At 39.9% G+C, this 21974-nt stretch overlaps 1 protein-coding gene across 1 annotated transcript in view; it reads left to right on the top strand.

The window, feature by feature from the left end:
• LOC143805746 (interleukin-13 receptor subunit alpha-1-like) overlaps positions 1 to 21974 on the top strand; it is an 84924-nt gene that overhangs the window by 25059 nt on the left and 37891 nt on the right. The window contains exon 2 of the mRNA XM_077285362.1: positions 20797 to 20933. Within this exon, the coding sequence (XP_077141477.1) occupies positions 20797 to 20933 (137 nt within the window). The remainder of the gene's footprint in view (positions 1 to 20796; positions 20934 to 21974) is intronic.

The raw sequence follows: 21974 nt of genomic DNA, 5'->3' as shown, positions 1-21974 counted from the left end.
CCTAATCCCAATAGATTCAATAGCCTAAGATGTTTGCCCTAAGCCTTGTGCATATAAGCATGGCCAGGAGGGTATCCAAGTTGTGCAAATGGCAAAGCTAAGGTGCATGTAGATATTACCAGAAAAGGTCCATAAGGGGGGAGAACTGAGGCCCCACGCGTATCGACGCTGCTAGAGCGTCTTCATCAGGGGAAGGTTGTAAAGGATATGTCCAAAGTGTGTCCCTTATATATACATATAAACAAGAAATATGAATCACCTGTGAAGAGGCCGTGGCGTGCACAATCAGTCCACCATACAATGGATCATGTGAACTTCCGGGTGTGTGCTGGGGTCATATGTAAATAGCGCAGCTGCACACAGAGACTGGTAGGACAGAAAAAAGGTTTTGCGCAAGCGCAAGAGTCGCCATGGTGACATGAACGCCTGAGGTTTTAGCGGCGCACTAGTTGCGCATACGTACTGACACAAAAGTGACCGATGAGGCAGCAAAGAAGTTGTGCGCAAGCGCAAGAGTCACCATAGTAACAAGGACGCCTAAAGTTTTACGGCGCTCCAATTGCGCATGCGTGCTGACGAAGGAGACAAGACAGAAATGAGGCTATGCGCAAGCGCGAGAATCACAATAGTATCACGGATGCTTGAGATTTTGCAGTACATCAATTGCGCATGCGTGCTGATAAGTTATAGAGGTGTGGAAACCCGACAGGTAAGCGATAAGTGTATGTACCACACGAAGATCGCCATGGAGGCATACGCCCCTAAAGGTTTTCGGCGCATACAGACATACATAACATATTGATGTGCAAACATGGAGGTTTGCCGGGGAGCATACGCACATACTATTCTGATATTCTGAAGTGTACTACTAACCCATATAGCTGAGGGGGTAGTACTGATAAACAAATATCTTTTTTCTTTTTTTCTTTTTTTTCCCCTCATTCTATTTTGAAGGCAAGGCAAATACAAGGTAAGCAGATAACGGCACAAAGTGTCTACACTGTCAGACGAATATATTTGGGTAGAGTAAATGCCCATTGTCATACGGTATAAGTGCAGCGAGATTGCCATAGAGATATGCACACCTGATAGTATATGGTGCACCATATGTACATACGCATCAGTTTACTATAGACTCATAAGTATCCGACGAATGGACAGAAAGTCAATATGTTGCTCAAGAGCTACCATAAAGGTATGCAAGCACCCAATGACTTGGGGCGCATAAAGATACCCAGCAAGTCCAACAATGGCTGATATATAGGTATGGGAATTGCCAAATCGACGCAGTTGCTCAATAATTTAAGGTGCATCTTAAAGCGCATGCATCTAAGGAGACATGATGCACTGATCGCCTTAAATGTTTAAGAGTAAAATCTCTAAATGGGATGAAAGTTATTGTACCACTGGACCCTAAGAAACAGCATATCCCAGGTGAAAAAAAAAAAAAAAAGGGGAAATGCTGGAAAATTAGCAACTCAAGTATATGTATCAGCAGGCAAAAGATAGATAAAAATCACCGTTTATATAGTGATAAAGTGGCAAAACCATTCATGCCACTAAAGGCCCCAAAATAACGAATCTTTGCCATGTTGGAGAGCTGTATTGAGGGGATACCTAAGTGTATCCACAATCGCACACATCATGTTATAAACCACATACGGAGAGATTGCAATATATACTGTGTTTTATTAGAAAAAGGTAATAGTCCAAAGTATGAGCAACCGGGTGATGGATCAAATTACCCATAAATCAAACTCCCATTTGCAACACCTGATTTCCAAAAACAGAGCCCAAATTCAAAGGAAAAGGTAAGAAGAATAATATACAAAAAACGTAGGACAACATCTAGGAAAAGAAGAAGATTAAGGGCATTTGGGGAAAGGAGAGAATATGGAATACCAGGGCCAAACTTCAAAGACCAAAACGGGTAGTAACCCCAAATAGTGGGAGCAGATATAATTATCAAACAGATACATCCCCCGATCCGTATCCAGGTCAGAGAAACAGAACATAAGATACAACATTGAAGATAAAACTAATTCTAGGAAGAGGCTGGGTACGGCTGGCAGGAAAATAAGATCTGACACATAAGGATGCTTCTTGTCAGTCCATGAGTCCACAGGGTACTTGTCTTCTTTCAGCTGTATTTTCACGATATAGATGATTGGCCCATCCAGCTTAGAGCACCTATAAAGACAAATGCTGTAAATACCATTAATATACAATAGGAACTACCTTCACGTCTGTTTATAGAACCCTGTAAAAAGAAGTTCCTCATTGATGCCCACCGGAGCTCGGCTATTTAAATTATAGATCCACTTCGCTTCCCTCCTCAATAGATCTAAAGTAATGTTGCCACCCCTAATATCAGGTTTTACCCCTTCTAAACCCATAACCCTAATGCCCTCCATCGAACCATGATGTATTTGCAAAAAATGTGTTGCTACAGATGAAAGTTTCTTACCCTTTCCCCAATCCTTTGGAGCCGTCCTGATATTGGAGAGGTGCTGCTGTACCCGGCGTGGCAACATTACTTTAGATCTATTGAGGAGGGAAGCGAAGTGGATCTATAATTTAAATAGCCGAGCTCCGGTGGGCATCAATGAGGAACTTCTTTTTACAGGGTTCTATAAACAGACGTGAAGGTAGTCCCTATTGTATATTAATGGTATTTACAGCATTTGTCTTTATAGGTGCTCTAAGCTGGATGGGCCAATCATCTATATCGTGAAAATACAGCTGAAAGAAGACAAGTACCCTGTGGACTCATGGACTGACAAGAAGCATCCTTATGTGTCAGATCTTATTTTCCTGCCAGCCGTACCCAGCCTCTTCCTAGAATTAGTTTTATCTTCAATGTTGTATCTTATGTTCTGTTTCTCTGACCTGGATACGGATCGGGGGATGTATCTGTTTGATAATTATATCTGCTCCCACTATTTGGGGTTACTACCCGTTTTGGTCTTTGAAGTTTGGCCCTGGTATTCCATATTCTCTCCTTTCCCCAAATGCCCTTAATCTTCTTCTTTTCCTAGATGTTGTCCTACGTTTTTTGTATATTATTCTTCTTACCTTTTCCTTTGAATTTGGGCTCTGTTTTTGGAAATCAGGTGTTGCAAATGGGAGTTTGATTTATGGGTAATTTGATCCATCACCCGGTTGCTCATACTTTGGACCATTACCTTTTTCTAATAAAACACAGTATATATTGCAATCTCTCCGTATGTGGTTTATAACATGATGTGTGCGATTGTGGATACACTTAGGTATCCCCTCAATACAGCTCTCCAACATGGCAAAGATTCGTTATTTTGGGGCTTTTAGTGGCATGAATGGTTTTGCCACTTTATCACTATATAAACGGTGATTTTTATCTATCTTTTGCCTGCTGATACATATACTTGAGTTGCTAATTTTCCAGCATTTCCCCTTTTTTTTTTTTTTTTTCACCTGGGATATGCTGTTTCTTAGGGTCCAGTGGTACAATAACTTTCATCCCATTTAGAGATTTTACTCTTAAACATTTAAGGCGATCAGTGCATCATGTCTCCTTAGATGCATGCGCTTTAAGATGCACCTTAAATTATTGAGCAACTGCGTCGATTTGGCAATTCCCATACCTATATATCAGCCATTGTTGGACTTGCTGGGTATCTTTATGCGCCCCAAGTCATTGGGTGCTTGCATACCTTTATGGTAGCTCTTGAGCAACATATTGACTTTCTGTCCATTCGTCGGATACTTACGAGTCTATAGTAAACTGATGCGTATGTACATATGGTGCACCATATACTATCAGGTGTGCATATCTCTATGGCAATCTCGCTGCACTTATACCGTATGACAATGGGCATTTACTCTACCCAAATATATTCGTCTGACAGTGTAGACACTTTGTGCCGTTATCTGCTTACCTTGTATTTGCCTTGCCTTCAAAATAGAATGAGGGGAAAAAAAAGAAAAAAAGAAAAAAGATATTTGTTTATCAGTACTACCCCCTCAGCTATATGGGTTAGTAGTACACTTCAGAATATCAGAATAGTATGTGCGTATGCTCCCCGGCAAACCTCCATGTTTGCACATCAATATGTTATGTATGTCTGTATGCGCCGAAAACCTTTAGGGGCGTATGCCTCCATGGCGATCTTCGTGTGGTACATACACTTATCGCTTACCTGTCGGGTTTCCACACCTCTATAACTTATCAGCACGCATGCGCAATTGATGTACTGCAAAATCTCAAGCATCCGTGATACTATTGTGATTCTCGCGCTTGCGCATAGCCTCATTTCTGTCTTGTCAGTCTCCTTCGTCAGCACGCATGCGCAATTGGAGCGCCGTAAAACTTTAGGCGTCCTTGTTACTATGGTGACTCTTGCGCTTGCGCACAACTTCTTTGCTGCCTCATCGGTCACTTTTGTGTCAGTACGTATGCGCAACTAGTGCGCCGCTAAAACCTCAGGCGTTCATGTCACCATGGCGACTCTTGCGCTTGCGCAAAACCTTTTTTCTGTCCTACCAGTCTCTGTGTGCAGCTGCGCTATTTACATATGACCCCAGCACACACCCGGAAGTTCACATGATCCATTGTATGGTGGACTGATTGTGCACGCCACGGCCTCTTCACAGGTGATTCATATTTCTTGTTTATATGTATATATAAGGGACACACTTTGGACATATCCTTTACAACCTTCCCCTGATGAAGACGCTCTAGCAGCGTCGATACGCGTGGGGCCTCAGTTCTCCCCCCTTATGGACCTTTTCTGGTAATATCTACATGCACCTTAGCTTTGCCATTTGCACAACTTGGATACCCTCCTGGCCATGCTTATATGCACAAGGCTTAGGGCAAACATCTTAGGCTATTGAATCTATTGGGATTAGGGCAGACCTGCAATATACCATAGGGTTTAGGATTTTTCTCTCCCCTTTTAAAAAAAATGTTTTTACCTCTTATATGGTCTGCTCCTGTTTTATATGTTTAACATGTTTGTGGTTTATTAGTATCTATGCAAATTGGTAGCTTAAGGCTGAGGTTGGCTGGCAGGATAGGCTGTTAACTATTTGATTTCATGTATCGCCTATCTGTATCCACTCTGTATGCCATTATGCCATATAGGACTATTTAGGGGGGACCTGGGTTGGTCTTTTCTTTTAAATGTTTTTATACTATGTGTCTTTGTTGTTGTCCTTTTTTGATTGAATATGTAATAAAATTTAATATTGATGGTTGATCCCACTTTTGTGCATATCTTTGTTCTTTGTTTAGTTCTTTCAAAAAGTCAAATGGTGCTCCATCCCTTCTGAGCTCTGCCGTGCGCCCAAACAGTGGTTTACCCCCACATATGGGGCATCAGCGTACTCGGGATAAATTGGACAACAACTTTTGGGGTCCAATTTCTCCTGTTACCCTTGTGAAAATAAAAAAAATATTTTTTCTGGAAAAAAAAAATGTTTTTTATTTTCACGACTCTGCATTATAAACTTCTGTGAAGCACGTGGGCATTCAAAGTTCTCACCACACATCTAGAAAAGTTCCATGGGGGGTCTAGTTTCTAAAATGGGGTCACTTGTGGGGGGTTTCTACTGTTTAGGCACATCAGGGGCTCTGCAAACGCAACATAACGCCCGCAGACCATTCTATCAAAGCCTGCATTCCAAAACGGCGCTCCTTCCCTTCCGAGCTCTGCCATGCGCCCAGACAGTAGTCCCCCTCACATATGGGGTATCACCCTACTCAGCATAAATTGCACAATACATTTTGGGGTCCAATTTCTCCTGTTAACCTTGTGAAAGTAAAAATTTGGGGGTGAAAAAATCATTTTTGTGGAAAAAATATGATTTTTTTTATTTTCATGGCTCTATATTATAAACTTCTGTGAAGCAGTTGGGGGTTCAAAGTGCTCACAACACATCTAGATAAGTTCCTTAAGGGGTCTAGTTTCCAAAATGGTGTCACTTGTGGGGGGTTTCCACTGTTTAGGCACATCAGGGGCTCTCTAAGCGTGACATGGCATCCGATCTCAATTCCAGCCAATTCTGCATTGAAAAAGTCAAACGGCGCTCCTTCTCTTCCAAGCTCTGCGGTGCGCCCAAACAGTGGTTTACCTCCACATATGGGGTATTGGCGTATTCAGGAGAAATTGCACAACAAAATTTATGGTTAAATTTCAGTTTTTACACTTGTGAAAATAAAAAAAAAATGGTTCTGAAGTAAAATATTTGCAAAAAAAAGTTAAATGTTCATTTTTTCCTTCCACATTGTTTCAGTTCCTGTGAAGCACGTAAAGGTTTAATAAACTTCTTGAATGTAGTTTTGAGCACCTTGAAGGGTGCAGGTTTTAGAATGGTGTCACACTTGGTTATTTTCTATCATATAGACCCCTCAAAATGACTTCAAATGTGATGTGATCCCTAAAAAAAAATGGTGTAAAAGTAAACCCTTATAACTCCCTAACAAAAAAAAATTTGTTTCCAAAATTGTGCTGATGTAAAGTAGACATGTGGGAAATGTTATTTATTAACTATTTTTTGTGACATATCTCTCTGATTTAAGGGCATATAAATACAAAGTTTGAAAATTGCATAATTTAAAAATTTTTCGCCATATTTACAATTTTTTCATAAATAATCGCAAGTAATATCGAAGAAATGTTACACTAACATGAAGTACAATATGTCACGAAAAACCAATCTCTGAATCAGCTGGATCTGTTAAAGCATTCCAGAGTTATAACCTCATAAAGTGACAGTGGTCAAAACTGTAAAAATTGGCTCAGTCATTAAGTACCAAATTGGCTCTGTCACTAAGGGGTTAAGTAAAACCAAATTTGGTATACAAGCAATGTGTAGAAGCTTCTTCACACTGTGGCCATGTAACAAGACGAAACCTAAGATGAAAAGAATATATATATATATATATGTATATATATTTATATAATATATATACAGCGGGGCAAAAAAGTATTTAGTCAGTCAGCAATAGTGCAAGTTCCACCACTTAAAAAGATGAGAGGCGTCTGTAATTTACATCATAGGTAGACCTCAACTATGGGAGACAAACTGAGAAAAAAAAATCCAGAAAATCACATTGTCTGTTTTTTTATCATTTTATTTGCATATTATGGTGGAAAATAAGTATTTGGTCAGAAACAAAATTTCATCTCAATACTTTGTAATATATCCTTTGTTGGCAATGACAGAGGTCAAACGTTTTCTGTAAGTCTTCAGAAGGTTGCCACACACTGTTGTTGGTATGTTGGCCCATTCCTCCATGCAGATCTCCTCTAGAGCAGTGATGTTTTTGGCTTTTCGCTTGGCAACACGGACTTTCAACTCCCTCCAAAGGTTTTCTATAGGGTTGAGATCTGGAGACTGGCTAGGCCACTCCAGGACCTTGAAATGCTTCTTACGAAGCCACTCCTTCGTTGCCCTGGCGGTGTGCTTTGGATCATTGTCATGTTGAAAGACCCAGCCACGTTTCATCTTCAATGCCCTTGCTGATGGAAGGAGGTTTGCACTCAAAATCTCACGATACATGGCCCCATTCATTCTTTCATGTACCCAGATCAGTCATCCTGGCCCCTTTGCAGAGAAACAGCCCCAAAGCATGATGTTTCCACCACCATGCTTTACAGTAGGTATGGTGTTTGATGGATGCAACTCGGTATTCTTTTTCCTCCAAACACGACAAGTTGTGTTTCTACCAAACAGTTCCAGTTTGGTTTCATCAGACCATAGGACATTCTCCCAAAACTCCTCTGGATCATCCAAATGCTCTCTAGCAAACTTCAGACGGGCCCGGACATGTACTGGCTTAAGCAGTGGGACACGTCTGGCACTGCAGGATCTGAGTCCATGGTGGCGTAGTGTGTTACTTATGGTAGGCCTTGTTACATTGGTCCCAGCTCTCTGCAGTTCATTCACTAGGTCCCCCCGCGTGGTTCTGGGATTTTTGCTCACCGTTCTTGTGATCATTCTGACCCCACGGGGTGGGATTTTGCGTGGAGCCCCAGATCGAGGGAGATTATCAGTGGTCTTGAATGTCTTCCATTTTCTAATTATTGTTCCCACTGTTGATTTCTTCACTCCAAGCTGGTTGGCTATTGCAGATTCAGTCTTCCCAGCCTGGTGCAGGGCTACAGTTTTGTTTCTGGTGTCCTTTGACAGCTCTTTGGTCTTCACCATAGTGGAGTTTGGAGTCAGACTGTTTGAGGGTGTGCACAGGTGTCTTTTTATACTGATAACAAGTTTAAACAGGTGCCATTACTACAGGTAATGAGTGGAGGAAAGAGGAGACTCTTAAAGAAGAAGTTACAGGTCTGTGAGAGCCAGAAATCTTGATTGTTTCTGAACAAATACTTATTTTCCACCATAATATGCAAATAAAATGATAAAAAAACAGACAATGTGATTTTCTGTATTTTTTTTTCTCAGTTTGCCTCCCATAGTTGAGGTCTACCTATTATGTAAATTACAGACGCCTCTCATCTTTTTAAGTGGTGGAACTTGCACTATTGCTGACTGACTAAATACTTTTTTGCCCCACTGTATATATATATATATATATATATATAATATATTGCAATGCTTTCCTGTTCTTCTTTCTTTCTATTCTTTCTATGTATTTTTCTTTTTTTTGTTTCCTGGTGGAGCTATCTGATAAGAACCACAATTGTGAGTCATCGTTGCATTTTCGCTTTATCTTCTGCATTATTATTATTCACATTCCACATTTCAATTACCCATGGCCTGAAATTATATTCCCATCTGTGACAGATTTAATTTATGAGTCTCTTTTCACATTTATTTTGAAACTTAGCCCAAGAGCAAATAAAGGAACTTATTTCCTTCCCTTCTGAACTAGGGTCACAAAGTCCATCAGCCCCTGAAGTGCACATTTTCCTGTATGTGAAACACAAAGACCCCAATTCATCATTGCCTTTGCATATGTTTTTTTTTGTGGGTGCTTTTACTTTTTTTGTGTGTGCACCCAATTCATTCTTTTATTTGTAGATTGTGAGCCCTCGTGGACAGGTGTTGTGAATTCTGCTTTTGGGCTCCCACCGGTGGTTGTAGGTGGTAATGCAGTTGCCCCTGAGTTGCAGTCCTGGTCAGGTGTATCTGCTGATTGCAGTTCTGACTGGGGTATTTAGGCGTGCAGGATTCATTAGTCCTTGCCAGTTGTCAATTGTTGTTGGGACGTGTAGAACCTCTGCCTGGTTCCTCCTGCCTTTCTGCCAAATCAGCAAAGATAAGTGTCTGTTTTTTTTTTCCTGTGGCACACATGTTGTGTGCTTCACAATTCAGTGCTATTCTTTGTTTTCTTGTCCAGCTTAGATTGTGTCAGTATTTTCTCAGTCTTGTTGGATTCTCTGGAGTGGCAGATATACATTCCATGTCTTTAGTTAGATTGTGGAACTTTTTGTATTATCTGCTGTGGATATTTTTGGAAGGGTTTTAATACTGACCGCCTAGTAATCTGTCCTATCCTTTCCTATTTAGCTAGAGTGGCCTCTTTTGCTAAATCCTGTTTTCTACCTGCGTGTGTCTATTCTTCTCCTACTCACAGTCATTATTCGTGGGGGGCTGCCTATCCTTTGGGGGTCTGCTCTGAGGCAAGGTAGCATTCCTATTTCCATCTATAGGGGTATTTAGTCCTCCGGCTGTGTCGAGGTGTCTAGGGTTTTTTAGGCACACCCCACGGCTACTTCTAGTTGCGGTGTTAGTTCAGGATTTGCGGTCAGTACAGGTTCCACCAACTCCAGAGAAAGTTTCATGCGGCTCCAAGGTCACCAGATCATAACAGACAGGGTCCTCTTCCCTCCTGACTTGTATTGTTTAACATTATGTACACCCCTTCTCACATGTAAAGTGCCATGGAATAAATGGCGCAATAATAATAATAGTTTGCGTCTTTTTTAAGTTTATTTTATATGTCCTCACCTGTTTGATTTTTCTCCGTTTTGTGGGTGGAGTTTAGCGATTCCGGATGTTTTCGTCTGATTCATCAGTTGCAACTTTTTAAAAAGTCACAAAGTTTGGCATAACTCCAATAACTGGTGGTGTGTTTTTGAGTATTCCTCCAGTATTTTGGCACAATTTTGCGAAACGTATAACTTTTTCCTCTAAAAACTTGCATAAACGGTTCAAGACAGAGAAAAGACCTGTTTTCACTTTGTGCCAAATTCATTAATCCTCTGTGCCATTTTGAAGATTTTGGTGCAAAAAAAAAAGTGCAACTAATATCGCAAAAATAAAGCAACAAATGATAAATCGGAGCCATAGTTATAGCTTTGTGAAAAGGGACACTTTCTCTCATGTTGATGTCCCCAAACTTTTTTTATTTTATTTTTTTAAACTCTATTGATACATATTTAAAAAAAAAAAAATTCGGGCCATGGTGATTTGAGCATATGGTAATAATAATAAAAAAAAAAAACCCTTACTTGCCAACCAGACCCTTGTTGTTCTCTTTCACTGCTGCCTGTGTTTCCCGTTGGTCTCCTTGCTTTTTTTTTTTTCCAGCAAGGCACTTTATATAACCTCAGCAGTGGTTATGCGCCATCTTCTCCAGACGTGAGAACTATGAGCCAATACCGTACCAAATGGACAATATGTGATCTCCCAAGCCAAGTAGCCAGTATTAAAATAAAAGGCATGGTAAAATTCCCAATGCCAGGAATTAGGTGATGGCCTAGGTCATATGTTTCCTGGAGGACTTTAAAGAAAGGGACCCCAAGAGCAAAATTAATGCAACTAGTATTATTTAGCATTATATGATGCTATTAATTTTGATTCCAGAGGTTGTCTACTGGCTGCACATGACCTCCGAGAATAGCATGTGGCCATTCATAACTGCTTTTCCAGGTTTGTGTCCGTCTGGAGCGCAGGCGACTCTTTGGGATAGATTTTGTGAAGTACTTGCAGCAGTAAGTTATTCTGAACACAGATGTGTATTACACTGCAGGTCTCCTCACAGTTGGAAATTCACCACTGCTCATATTACATTTACAGAACTCAAGCAGTGGGAAATCTGCAGTATATACATCAAATAGGAGACACCGAGACTGCTCTATATACATCACATAGGAGACACAGACTACTGTATATACCGTACATCACATAGTAGAAAGAGGGGGAGACACCAAGCGCAATAGGGTCTTATCAGGTGGAGAAATTCGTCTAGTTGAGAGATAAAGGAAGTTGAACCAATGTCTTCATCAGAAGAACCGCAATGTGTGCAGGCTATTACCTCTATCCTCCACCAATTACTCTACATCACATAGTAGACATTTTGACTGCAGCATATACATCACATGGGGACGATGGGACTGCAGCATACACATTACTAAGCAGATGCTAGATCTGGAGTATATTATATACATTACGCAGGAAATGCTGGAGCATATACATCATAGGAGACACTGAAAGCACTTACATCGCAGGGGGGGCTGGAGACACATACCTAGCAGGAGGGGCTGCCTCCGCTGTTGCTGTTGTCGTCGTCGGTGGGACTGGAGCACAGAGCGTGCGGTCTCTGCTCACAAGGGATGCCCTGATGCTGGCACACGTAAGACATAAGCCTTCATTGCACACATCACAGCATTTAGTAGTGAAGGCGAGCATGCCTTGTCAGGACTTATTAAAGGCCTGTTGACCAGCATTTTGCTGGCCAGTCCCTGGGAATCTGCCCAGGGGCTGGACAGAAGGACATTCCCCACCACTTTACTATATGGTCTGTGGTAGTATTTGGATACTGCAGAAATTTTTGGTAATAGTGATTAACGTGTACACTAATGAGACTGCATGGGAGGTATGTGATAGCTGGAAATTTTATCAAAATGGTGATGGTATTGAATTACAGGTAATCGTATTGTTAAATAGAATTTATTCTCATATTGTACCCCCTCGAATGCTTTGCCAAGGCTGATCATCTCTATTTCTGCTCTTTAATTTGGACTTTTGTCCTGCATATTACACATCACTCATTTTGGCCATTGTACTTCTGGCAACAAGGGATTATTATATTCGAAGCGATAATGCTCTTTGGCAGGTTTCCATCCGCACCCATAGTGGATTACATGCAGATCAGATCACGCCTGTGCCTGAGCAGCTATTACTTACAGAATGAGACACAAAACATTTCAGACTGCGCACTCCAGACTTGGGTTATTTTGTGTCTTCCTTCCTTTTTGTAGAAATCGTTGATAACATTAGGTAAAATAATCTTTTGCCACTACCGGTTTATTTCTAAAGACTGCTTTGAAGATCTCAACTCATGTCTTTATCAGCTAGTTTAATAAAAAAAAAATAAAAGGTCTTGCGGAGGGGGAGGGAAGGTGAAAGTGATAGAAAAACTTTATTACTTTTTATAAAATAAAATGCCATTGCATTATAACAAAGTCATTAGGTTGTATCAAAGCTGACAAGTTGCATTTTAGCACACAATTCCTGGTAAAATATAATAATAAAATAAAAAAGCAGAAACAAGGCTGTTGTAACTATAATTTGCCTCCTTATAATTTTTTTTTTCATCTGTTATTTGAAAATCTAGCACCCAACATGGCCACAATTACATTTTTTTCCTTAAAAACAAAGTGTGCTTTACTCACCCGGGCTGGTGTGATCACCCGGCACACCCTGGCAAGCGCCGGGGCCATGAGCAAGCAGGGGGCCCACTCGCCATCGGGGACACTGGCATACTATTTGGTCCGTGAGTCGTGGGTTGGCCTGACTTTGTGGATCGATTATGTTAATGGCACAGTGTTCAAACTCTACTCCAAGTTTGAGCTGAGTGTCAGCTTAGTATGATCCGATTCTTTCGCATGGGGAAAAATCGGGACACAGGTGCGGAGAAGTGTTAGCAAGCACTGCTAAAGTAAAATGCTAATTGTTGTGCCATAGGTAAGAAGAATCAAGAAACAACATGCTTCTGAACTGGCATTCATTTACCACCCTAATGAAGGAAAACAATCTGCACCACATTAATTTCCTTGCCGTCATTTAAGGGGGGACTGACTGTACAAATGAATGAAACTATTGTGGTAGGTTAGATATGTGCACTTGCAGCATCTTGGTGTGGCCAAACATTTAGGCTGTGTGCACACGATGCGGATTTGCTGCGGATTCGCAGCGGATTTTTCCATGCAGAAGCGCTGCAGAACCGCACTGTGATTAACAGTACAATGTAAATCAATGGGTAAAAAAAAAAGTTGTGCAGATGGTGCGGAAAAATCAGTGCGGTATTGCTGCAGATTTCAAAGAAGTGCATGTCACTTCTTTTGTGCGGATCTGTAGCGTTTCTGCACCCCTCCATGATAGAAATCCGCAGTGGCAAAAACTGCATAAAATCTGCATCAATTCCGCGGCAAAACCGCACAAAATCCGCATAAAAACCGCAGCAAATCCTCAGCTGCGGATTTTGTGCAGAAAATTCTGCACCACATTTCCTACGTGTGCACATAGCCTTAAATGTACATTCCCACCTGCTTGTTTTCCCCCTCTATCTCCACCCCCCTCCCTCTACTTTGATTGACAGAAATGGCTTCAAAGAGACAGAAAAGGCGGAAATAGATGGAAAACAAGCAAGTGGGACGGTAAACTTAAATGCATTGAGCGCCTGTACTTGGTGTAAACAGTCATTCTGTGCTGCCAGAGTCACTTTAAAGAACACTCCCATGAAGATGTTTTTTTTCACTAAGCCTGTATATGTGCCTGTAGTATAATGTGTTAATATACCCACCCACCACCACCTTTTCCAGGATCCAGCACTGTTCTTCTCCTCTTCTCAGCGACGTCACTGCACTTACGACTATCCAGCTCACTCAGTGCTCTAAAATAAGTTAAGCTTTGGGTGTTCTCCTTTGCAGACAGAATAGTAGGAGAATTTTGCTGTTGCAGCAAGTTGACCGCCAGGAAGAGAGTTAATGGCATAAGCTTTTCCCTTTTCCCCTACCGCAGTAAACATAGTAAGTGTAGTATTATAAAGAAAAGTTTTCTGAAGAAGGTAACTCGTGGTGAATGTTGCGATTGTTTTTCTATTATTTTTTTTTTTTTTTCGAGTGTAGAACAAAATTATTTTCATGCATTGTTTTACTCAACAACTAACTTACTATTGGCCACTATGGGCTTCTGCCTTCTTCTTTGACCCAGGGTTAAAGTCACAAAATCTCTAGATTATTTCCTACCTTCTTGCCAAGAACATATGACGTTTTTATCTAAGCACTTTGCTTTAAAGTGTACTTTTAAAGGAAGTGGTGTTGTAATATGACCTCCCTCCTGGTAGACAAATCTTTCTGTTTGTGCATCTGAAGATTTCTATTCCCCATAGATCTTATTTACTTGCTCAAAAATTAATAATTTCAATTTAACAGAAGCAACTTACCTGTCTTTTGTAACCGGCGCTGGTCATTGACCGCTCCTGCCAGAGATTTAGCCGCTCTCTGTCAACAAAGAAGAGGTTGCTCTTCCTGTTGATAGGGTCGAACTATTGGCATCATGCTGATTGACAGCTGGCTTCCCCAATTAAGCAGTGGAGAGCCAGCTGTCAATCAGCATGACACCAGTAGTCCCACCCTGTCAACAGGAAGACAAACTGACGATTTTTTTACGTGATGTCAGTGGGAGTCTGTGGTGGCGGCGAACAGTGCCCGGCACAACAGGCAGGTAGGTAGCAACTATCTGCTTGTTAATGCTTAGGCACATTTTTTTTGTTAAAGTCCTGGATATCCCGATATGTTATGCTAACTTCAGCCGTTCCATCCTTGATCAGAAGACCACTTGCAGTAAGACCCATAGAGGAGAAGACATAGCCCAGGTTAGTCCATTGATGGTGTGACTATGGTAATGGCTCATCTTCTTTATAGCCAGCATAGTCTTGACAATAGACAGTGAACGTAGCGATGGTTCTGCAGGCTTTCTTTCCTACAATGGAGAGAAGGGTGGCCCAGAGCATTTTCAGAGCTTTTTTTCCCGACTGTAGGAGTGTACAGCAGTTGATTTTGTGGTTTTCAATTAGATATTTCTCTGAAATTTTATATTATAATACTAAACAATATTTAATACTGTTTATTTTTTAATGTTGAAACTCTTCTAAGATCTCCTACATTTTTATTTATTTTGATGGCAGCTAGCCACAATATGTAAAAATATGATATAAACAACTTTGATATGAATCTGTTATTGCATTTCAATTTTCAGCAAAGTTTCCATTAGAAATAATAAAAAAAAGACTTTGATAGTAAAAATTAAAACATCAGTCACGTAGTCAAAAATTAACTGCAGTTGTCATTTTAATGTACCCCCATTCATACTAGTACTATGAAATGATCCTTATGAAAAAAAAAATACACAACGTCTACTACTTTTTATGTTTTATGGACAGAATCTCACCATTTCAAGTGAATGGATGAGCGAAGTGTGCTGTCTTTAATCAACTTGGAAAACATTTACAAATTTTTATTTATTTTTTGCATGTGTGAAAAATGAATGACATATAGAAGGTAAAAGTCAACACACTGAGCAAAAGTGGTAAAAAAATGTAAAATGGATGAAAATGGTCCTTTCTTTTACATGCATGCTCAACAACCTCCCCACACCACTAGTCAATCCCCAAGCTAAGCAATTCTGCAGTATGTGGATGAGATTTCTTCAGCGCATGGAAAATCGGCGGCATATGTCCCCTGTGGATGTATTCTAAGCAAATGTTCACACTAAAAAAAATTTGTTGTTGTTTGCGGAGTTTTTGGAGCAGGAACTGTTCAATAAAAACTTGTGGGTTTTAGCGAATTTTTGGTTTGAAAGCTCGGAAAAAAAAGAATGGTAAAATTCCTTATTGTTTTTAAAATCCACATAAAAAACAGCTTCAAATATACTTTGAATTCTCTTGCTAGGGATTTTAAAGATAATCTTCCCTAAAATCCAAATAAAAATAGTTTTGTGTGCTTTACCTAAGGGTATGTGTGCACACAGTGAATTTACAGCTGATTTTTCTGCAGCTTATCTGCATACAAATCTTTTTGGAGTTTGTTGTGGATTTTACCCAGACCTTATAGTTTGCATTGAAAATGTTGAATTCTACTCAATGAATTGACATGCTTTGAGAATCACAAAATCGAATCATGCTTCCTAAATATGCGACACGTTAATTTAAACTTATATCATTACTGTATATTCTAGAATGGTCAAAAAGCAAATTTATGATCTGCACTGAAATGAGGGGTTCATCACAGTGAAGTTAGTGCACAGTTGTTTTGTGGTTCACATCCTGAACTGTAGTTTCTGGATCGTCTGTCCAATCACTGGTCAATTGGGATTCTGTTATGATGGAACATCGTTTCATGATTAGATTTTCTACATGTGGCTGAGATTTGTATGTAGTAGCTTAGATTAAAATCATAGAATGTTAGAGTTGGAAGGGACCTCCAGGGTCGTGTCCAACCTGCTGCTCAATGCAGGACTCAATGAACCATCTCAGACAGATGTCTACCCAGCCTCAGTTTGAAGACTTCCATTGAAACAAAACTCACCACCTCTCTTGGCAGCCTGTTCCACTCATTGATCACCCTCACTGTCAAAAAGTTTTTTTCTAATATCTGATCTATAACTTCTCCCTTTCAGTTTCATTCCATTGCTTCTCGTGTTTCGATGTGATTTCCAGGTTAATAGATAATGACTGCTGTTGTTTAAATTTACATACCCTTAAACTGTGTGAGTTCACAACTTAGAATACAAATAATATATATATATATTTTTGTATTTATTGACGGCAATCAAAGTTCTTAAAATTTGTGAGCAATTAAAACTTTACTTTAAATGTTGATAAAGTATACCACTCTCAGATTAGATGGCAAAAACCTGGTGACAGATTCCCTTGCTCCTCGTCTTCCTTGCACGCCGAGTCCATATATTTCCTTGCAGATGCTGGCTGAAATACTCAGCTATTATCTGCCTCTAAATGGCGCGGGTAGAGTGGAGGTAGCCTGTTAAATGCTGCTGCCAATCTGTGACAGCGGCATTACAGCGTGCCGGCAGGGAGGCGCATCGTTCTATCACCTAATCGGCGCTCCCGCAATGTGATCACGGGATGCCAATGTGTTACCTTGACAGCCAGGGATCTGCTATGGTGAAAACCAGCCCATGCCTAGAATTCATAGGAGACCGTGATTTTTGCTATATACAGCTTCAAGTCCTCTAAAGGGAGTAACAAAAACAGTAAAAAGTAAAATAAAAAAAGTTTAAAAAAAATAAAAGTTCAAATTACCCGCCTTTTCACCATAGGAAAACCCCCCACAGATTTGGTATTACTGCATTTGTAAAAGCCCGATCTATCAAAATATAAAATAAATTACTGTAATCCAATTGGCAAAGGCATAACGAGAATAGAAATCAAAATGCCAGAATTGAGGTTTTTGGGCACTGAAACATTGCAATAAAATGCAATAAGAGGCAATCAAAACATTGTACCTACACCAAAATGGTATCCGTAAAAACAACAGATCATGGTGCAAAAATAAGCCCTTAAACAGCCCTATATCCAAAAAAATTCTCGGTCTCGGAAAATGGCGACCCAAGCAAATATTTTTTTACCACTTAACTCCTTTCTGACATTAGATGTAATAATCTGTCCATGTGGCCTAGGCCTATTTGGCCACGGACGGATTACATCTGCGCGATCACCACCAGGTGTCAGCTGATTCTAACAGCTGACCCTAAGTCACACACCGCTCCTGGCACTTTAACCCCCGAAATGCTGCAATTGAATACGATCGCAGCATTCCGAGTGCCGGCAGGGGGCTGACAGTCTCTCTGCCTTTGGATCGGAGACCCCGCGGCGTGATGCTTGATCCCATTCGTTGCCATGGTGACCGGATGTCGTCATGATTACATCCGGGTCACCAGGCGTAGCAAACTTGCTGATCATGCCCAGTGCATGATGAGCAAGTTTGTCTGTCAGTGCAGAGTTGACAGTTTTTGCAGCTTGGGGATGCTGTTGAAAGTGATCAGCCTTTAAAAATTGAGTGTCCCATAGTGGGACAAAGTAAAAAATAAATGAAAATTAATTAAAAAAAAAAGATATTGTATCTACAAATAAATATTTGAATGAAAAAAAAAAAAATATATATATATATATATATACGATATATAAACAATAAAAGTACACATATTTGGCATTGCCGTGTCCGCAGCGACCCAACCTATAAAACTTTTCCATTAGTTAACCCCTTTAGTGAACACCACTTAAAAAAGACTGATTGCCGTTGGCGACTGCCCCACCATGTCATGCTGAAGGGTGCCAGGTGTTTTGGCTTCGCTTGGCTCCGTGTTGCTCCTCACAAGCCAAATCTTGTAGAGCCACCTGCTCTGCAGTTTGCAAACCAAGACTGACACCCAACCCTTTGCTGCAGGGTTTAAATGGAATCTGTGGCCATGGGCCACTTTAAGACTCGATCTAGAAGAACTGAACCGCCCCACTACCAACCTGTAGTTTGCTTCAAAAATAAAAGCCCTTAACGGGTTTTCCTAAACATTGCCTTGGTCAAATAACTTGACCAGGTCCACACTTACTTATTTTGCACTGCGGCCACAGCTATGCCTGTGACTGCAATGCACTCCAGCAGGTTTAATACACTTCTATGCGCATTCTGGAGGATACTTATCGATCTTCGCATATGATCCCCCTCACACTTCCTAACAAAAAAAAAATTGGTTCCAAAATTGTGTTGATATAAAGTAGACACATGGCAAGTGTTATTTATTAACGATTTTGTGTGACATAGCTCTTTAAGGGCATGAAAATTCAAAGTTTGAAAATTGGTAAATTTTCCACATTTTTGCCAAATTTTAATTTTTTTCACAAATAAACTCAAGTCATACCAAATACATTTTACCACTATCATGAAGTACAATATATCACAAAAGAAACAATCTTGGAATCACTGGTATCCGTTGAAGCGTTCCAGAGTTATATCCTCATAAAGTGTCAATGGTCAGATTCCCCTGGTTATTAACGTGCAAACCACGGGGGGGTAAATAAAATAAAAGCTATACATGTTTGGTATTTGCATACTCGTAGTGACCTTGAGAATCATATTCCCTGGTCCGTGTTTACCATGTAGTGAATCTGGTAAATAAAAAAAACTTAAAAAAAAAAATGATGTAATTCAAAATCCAAGATTTCCTGCAGCTATGTGGACGGATAAATAGATAAGCTATGGCTCTTGGAAAAAGGAAGGAAAAAACTAAAGGAAAAAAATAGAAAATTGCAAGGCCGTGAAGGGATTAAGTCAGTTATTAGACAAGTACAGTAAAGAAAATAATATCAGGATGCCAGATCTGTGTTTTATCGCTTTATTTTTTTTATTTTTCATCACATCACCTCAACAAAATGAAATAAATAGCAATCAATAGGTTGCACGTACTCCAAAACGCTACAAACAAAAACATATCAGCTTACTCCAGAAAAAGTAAGACCATCAGTAGGAAAATACAAAAATGAAAGGTTTTTAGAAAATGGTGACACATACACATTTATTTATTTATTTACAAAGTTCAGACTTTCAGAAGCCGTAAAATTATTTAAAAAGTTATGTAAACTTGTTATTGCCATCTGACGTTCTTGTGCCCAACTTTAGGCAAACGGAGACTAAAGTTTTATACTATGGATTCCGTTTCCCGTATTTTGAGTAATCGTTGCATAATTATTGTGTACGAATTCCGTCTCTTGAGGATTCAGACGGGAGCCTGGATTTGAACAGGTGAACACAGTGTGAGCCTTAGGGTATGTGCACACGTCAGGATTTCGTGCAGAAATTTCCTGAAGAAAACCGGAAATTTTCTGCAAGAAATCCGCATTTTTTTTTTTTGCTTTTTTTTGCGTTTTTTTTAGCATTTTGCAAGCGTAATTAGCTTGCAGAATGCTAAAGTTTTCCAAGCGATCTGTAGCATCCCTTGGAAAACTGATTGACAGGTTGGTCACACAAACAGAGTGTTTGACAAGTGTGACCAACTTTTTACTATAGATGCAGCCTATGCAGCATCAATAGTAAAAGATAGAATGTTTAAAAATAAAAAAAAATGGTTATACTCACCTGCAGACAGCCGATCTCCTCAGCGGCGTCCGTTCCTATAGATGGTGTGTGTGCAGGACCTTCGATGACGTCGCCGTCACGTGACCGCAACGATGACCGCGTCGTCATCGCAGGTCCTTCACACACACCATCTATAGGAACGGAAGCGGCAGCATGCACCGCTGAGAGGCGGGAAGACTCTGGGGGCCATCGAAGGTGAGTATATGACTATTTTTTATTTTAATTCTTTTTTTTTAACAATTATATGGTGCCCAGTCCGTGGAGGAGAGTCTCCTCTCCTCCACCCTGGGTACCAACCGCACATGATCTGCTTACTTCCCGCATGGTGGGCATAGCCCCGTGTGGGAAGTAAGCAGATCAATGCATTCCTAGGTGTGCGGAACCCCCGCAATTCCGCAAATTTAATGAACATGTTGCTTTTTTTTCCGTGATGCGATTTTTTCTCGGAAAAAAATGCAACATTTGCACAAGAAATGCGGAATACACTGAAAATAATGGGAGGCATATGTAAGCGGTTTTTTCGTGGTTTTTTTTTGCGGTTTTATCACGTTTTTATAGCGAAAAAATGCGAAAAATACTGAACGTGTGCACATGGCCTGAGATTCACTTTGTTTCATATGCTTGTTTAGAAAGTTTAAATTACTTTTTTTTCAGCTGCATCAAATGTGCTGATTCGTTGACTTTTCTTACTTTCTAACAGGGCAACATCACCCTTCAATCAATATAACCTTTGGAATGAATGGAAACTTTTGTTTATTTTGGAAATGGACACCAATTAATAACACCGCAAACTGCCCATTACGTTACAAAGCCGAGATTTTGATTCCTTCATATATGGTAAATTTTAATCTTCTCTTGTCTTTCTTTGTTTGCCATTTATTTGCCTTTATTAGTTTTCAATTAAATGATCTCATGAGCACTTCAGTTAATAATATTTATCAAAAGTATTTTACCCGTAAAACCAGTGTTATCGAAAGTGCTATGCAAAAAGAAAAAAAAATGATAAAAACAGAATTAGAATGCCCAGCAGAAAAAAAAAAGGCGATATTTCAATAATGCTCTCTCGGATTGACTCAAAAGCAGCAACATTCTGATTTTCAACCTAGTCATGTGTAGTGTTTGATTTTATGTTTGGGTTCAGTGGCTTTGCTGGAAAGTGGATGTCTCTGGTAACAGCTCATTTTGCAAAATACAGTAAGATTTCCTTTGATTGTGTAGACAAAAAAAAAAAAAGATAAGTTCAGTAAAGTGGTATTTCCGTTCCAGGTTCTGTTATAGATACATAGGAAGCTGTACAGTATTGGGTCAAGTTGGCTCACAAAAAACATATTTAAGCACTTGTTTGTTTTTCTTCTGCTTGAGAAAGAGAAAATTTGTAACAATTGCACTGTGAAGTATGTGTAACGTATGCACCAACTCAACTGGTTCAAGAATTCTGGATTAGATGTATTAACTTTTGCAGTCAGGCATTGTATAGTCTTACTACTCTAACTGTAAAGATCCCTTTCATATAAAGATATCTGAATTATGTTTTTCTCCACACTTAATGAATGTGTCCTACACTACATGGAAGCAATAAATCATGTGCCAGTTCTTTATATTGACCCCATGTAAATGAGATTTCCGATGAGATGTTTTGGGTTTTTTAACGAGTACATGCCCAATTTTTTGAACTTTTGATTATCAGATGCCTTCCATACCAGTTAGCAAATCTAGTTAACCACCTTTTGAACCCTCTCTTGTTTTCCAATACCCTCTTTATAATGTAGGTCCCAAAACTATATTCAAGATGTATCTAGAGAAGAAAAAGGAAAAAAACAGGGTGATCCATAGAGCAAAATCTCTGGTTAAGCCCTAGCAATCTCAGCAAGATTTTGC

Source organism: Ranitomeya variabilis, chromosome 2, assembly GCF_051348905.1.
Source record: "Ranitomeya variabilis isolate aRanVar5 chromosome 2, aRanVar5.hap1, whole genome shotgun sequence".
Taxonomy (NCBI): Eukaryota; Metazoa; Chordata; class Amphibia; order Anura; family Dendrobatidae; genus Ranitomeya; species Ranitomeya variabilis.
The sequence above is the reverse complement of the archived record's forward strand: the minus strand, read 5'-3'. Positions and strand labels throughout refer to the sequence as shown.